Source organism: Sus scrofa, chromosome 10 (genome assembly GCF_054392235.1).
Source record: "Sus scrofa isolate SSC_HxYL_T2T_F1_AM1 chromosome 10, Sscrofa_HxYL_maternal_Yorkshire_Landrace_v2.0, whole genome shotgun sequence".
Classification (NCBI taxonomy): Eukaryota; Metazoa; Chordata; class Mammalia; order Artiodactyla; family Suidae; genus Sus; species Sus scrofa.
In genome coordinates, this window is record NC_139392.1 from 36,674,742 (window position 1) to 36,678,460 (window position 3,719).

Sequence of the window (3,719 nt, forward strand, 5' to 3'; positions counted from 1 at the left end):
GTCCCCCTACTCTTCTGCCATTTGGCCTTCCTCCACTTTTGTTTTTTAATTCAGGTAATATTGGCCAAGTTTCTCTAAACTTGAATGTGGCATTTATATGCAGTTGATTTAGTAACAATTATTTATTGATTGTTCTTTTTCTTATGTAAATTCTACAGTTCATATTTTTGTCAATGAATATGTATGATTTCAATAATTCAATATCTAAAAATATTTCATAGGTTGGATGTAATGGTGTAATAGAGCAGAACAGATATTTAAAAAGGACTAGATCATTTTCCCAACTTTATATTTAAGTTTTGGAATATGTCTGGTTTAATTCTCAATAAATCATAATTACTTTAAGACAGAAATTCAAATGTCTCCCATAGGTTAGAGTGGAAACATGAAGGAAGACAGTTATGTCTAGCATATTTTAGTCATTCAATTAACATTTTATAATGACATCTGAGATTATATAATTTCAATAACTATGGGAAAGTGATGAAGTGGTTGATAGATGTGACTTTAACATATCAATATTCATATGAAATGCCCATAACATTACTCCAGGATTTACAGTACACAGGAATTACATCAAAGAATGGTTACTGATTTTAATTTTTTATTTCATGGCTTTAAGAGATTTAGGCAACAGTTGATCTCTAGGGTTTATATCCCCAGGGTTGTGAATCTAGGTATAAGAATATATGTATCACTCCCAACAAGAATAGGTCCTACCTGGACCATCATCAGGTATATTTTAAGATTCCAAAGACATATTAGTATTAATTTAAATGTAGCTTATCTAGAAAAATAGAAATATGTGAAGGGAAACGTACCATTTAGATGTAGACATTTCTTGTTTTATTTTTTTTTTACGTTATTTCCCCAATATGATTTTTCTATACTGTACAGCATGGTGACCCAGTTACACATACATGTACACATTCTTTTTTCTCCCATTATCATGTTCCATCATACATGACTAGACAGTTCTCAGAGCTACACAGCAGGATCTCATTGCATATCCATTCCAAAAGCAATAGTTTGCATCCATTAACCCCAAGCTCCCAATCCATCCCACTCACTTCCCCTCCCCCTAGTCAACCACAAGACTATTCTCCACATCCATGATTTTCTTTTCTGTGGAAAGTTTCCTTTGTGCCATATATTATATTCCAGGAATAAGTGATATCATATGGTATTTGTCTTTCTCTTTCTGCTTACTTCACTCAGTACAAGAATCTCTAGAAAAAAATATTTATTCATTGCATAATTCACTTCTCTGAAAATTCAGAAAAAAAGAAAAATTATTTAGTCTACAGGGCTTTGTATTAGAGGGCTTGACTCAGGCCTGAGCCCCTGCATTACAGCTCCATAAACAACAGGTGCCTGGAATGGGGGCATAAAGAGCTCTGAGAATTTGGGAAATGTGCATTGTCTTATTTATACAGGTTTTTGAAGTAGTAGTCAATACAAAATTGATAATTATTTTTAAAAATAAACAGAGTTCAAACTCGAGTAAAAAAAAAGAAAAAATAGGCCATTTATAATTAAGAATATAAAGCAGCTATGAAAGCAATAGTTACAACAAAATGTAAAAAATAATAGGAAATATTTTAGCTTCCATATTTCCTGGACCCATATAAACTTATAAGTAATTTAAAAGTATCATTTGGGTCACAAGGTCCATTACATAAAATAGAACATTAGTTTAATATGAATTTGTAAGAGTCTTTGATAGATTAGCTATAGTTAGAATGCCAGCTTTGTGATGGATTGTCTTTTGAGGTTGTCTTTAATAAATGAATTGATGAGTTTGGAGGAAGATAGGGGACTTTAGTGTCTCAGTTTTGCATATGATCTAACATCTTCCTGATGAACCATCTAAATTTTTTTTTGGAATTACTTCTGTGGAGAAGTGGGTTAAGAATCTGACTGTAGTGGCTCTGATCACTGTGGAGGTGTGGGTTTAATCCCTAGCACTGTGCAGAAGGTTAAAGTATTTGGCACAGCAGTGGCTAGATTCAATCCCTGGCCCCAGAACTTCCATAGGCCTCAAGTGTAGCCATGAAATCAACAACAATAGCAACAACAACAACAACAAACCTATTTCTTTGGTTGTGGGACCAAAGAGAACCATATCAGAAATGATAGAGAAAGCATTTCCCAGTATGGTAGGATCTTAGAAGTGTGGTCACTAGTTAGAGAAATATATGTCTTTTACATTTCTATTTTCTCATGAAATTTCTTCAGTATGTAGTATTATCTCAAGAATTTAATGTCTCCTTCAATTGCAATATATAGAAAAAATAAATATCTTCTATGTTATAAAGGGAGCAAAAATGGAGAAAGGGGCCTAGGAAAGAGATATTTCCAAGTTAGATTATTTGCTATATTTAGTTATTCTCCTGGGAAATATTTGTTTTAATTTCTTTCTCATTTCAGCTTGATTCTGCTTTTACAATATTATGAAAGTGTTATTGGAGAATTTCTTTTCAAAAAAACCCAAATCTCTCAATCTCACACTTTTATTTGTAAATATTAAGAATTACCATTGAGAACTAAAAAATTCAATAATTGTATTATTTGACTAAAAATAATTTTAGAATAGTGATCATGTTTTGAAATTTTAGACATTTAGCTCAACTTGCATACAACATAAACAGAGAAAATCTTAAAGAGATATTTTATTTCATTTCCAAGTTTTGGCAAAGAGTAATTAACCGAGTGTCTTATATGATCACACTTCTTAATATTTTTGTTTTTAGCACAAAATCAGATTCTGTCAAATAGAAGCCATGATAGCATCAGAGAGAAATAAATGTGGGGCCACATTCACTCTCCTGGGCTTCTCAGATTACCCAGAATTTCAAGTTCCCCTCTTCTTGATATTTCTGGCCATTTATGGTGTCACAGCTATAGGAAACCTTGGGATGATTGTAATAATCAAAATTAACCCCAAACTGCATACCCCCATGTACTTTTTCCTCAACCACCTCTCCTTTGTGGGTTTCTGCTATTTCTCCATAGTTGCTCCCAAAACAATGATAAACCCACTAGTAGAAGACAGAACCATTTCATTGGTAGGCTGTATAATACGATTATTTTTCTTTTGTACCTTTGTGGTGACTGAATACTTTTTATTAGCTGTGATGGCCTATGACCACTTTGTGGCCATTTGCAACCCTCTGCTCTACACTGTCACCATGTCCCAGAAACTCTGTGTCCTGCTTGTCTTGGGATCATATGCCTGGGGTGTAGCCTGCTCCTTGCTACTCACATGCACTGTTACCAAATTATCATTCTGGGTTTCCAACACAATCAATCACTTCTGTGAATTCTCATTGTTCTTCCTCTCTTGCACTGACTCCTTTCTCAATCATTTGCTGCATTTCATTTTTGCCACTTTTAATGCCGTCAGCACACCCTTCATTATTCTCATGTCTTACATCTTTATCATTGGCACCATCCTCAAGATGCATTCAGCTACTGGTCACCACAAAGCCTTCTCCACCTGTACCTCCCACCTGACCACCATCACCATCTTCCATGGCACTATCCTCTTCCTCTACTGTGTACCCAACACCAAAATTTCCAGGTACATATTCAAAGTGGCATCTGTGTTTTACACAGTGGTAATTCCCATGTTGAATCCCCTGATCTACAGTCTGAGAAATAAGGATGTCAAGGACACAGTCAGCAAAATAACAGACACTAAATTATTTTCTCATTAA

General features: G+C 34.3%; 1 protein-coding gene across 1 annotated transcript; it reads left to right on the top strand.

Annotated features, from left to right (window-relative positions):
• Nucleotides 1-2,783: 2,783 nt before the first annotated feature.
• On the top strand, nt 2,784-3,719 carry LOC110258408 (olfactory receptor 5D18-like). The gene has a single exon (XM_021081689.2). It carries the CDS (start codon nt 2,784-2,786, stop codon nt 3,717-3,719), a length of 936 nt encoding a protein of 311 aa, XP_020937348.2.

Excerpts from the sequence above, each read along its gene's own strand:
- LOC110258408 (XM_021081689.2), top strand. The coding sequence starts at position 2,784 with ATGATAGCATCAGAGAGAAATAAATGTGGGGCCACATTCACTCTCCTG.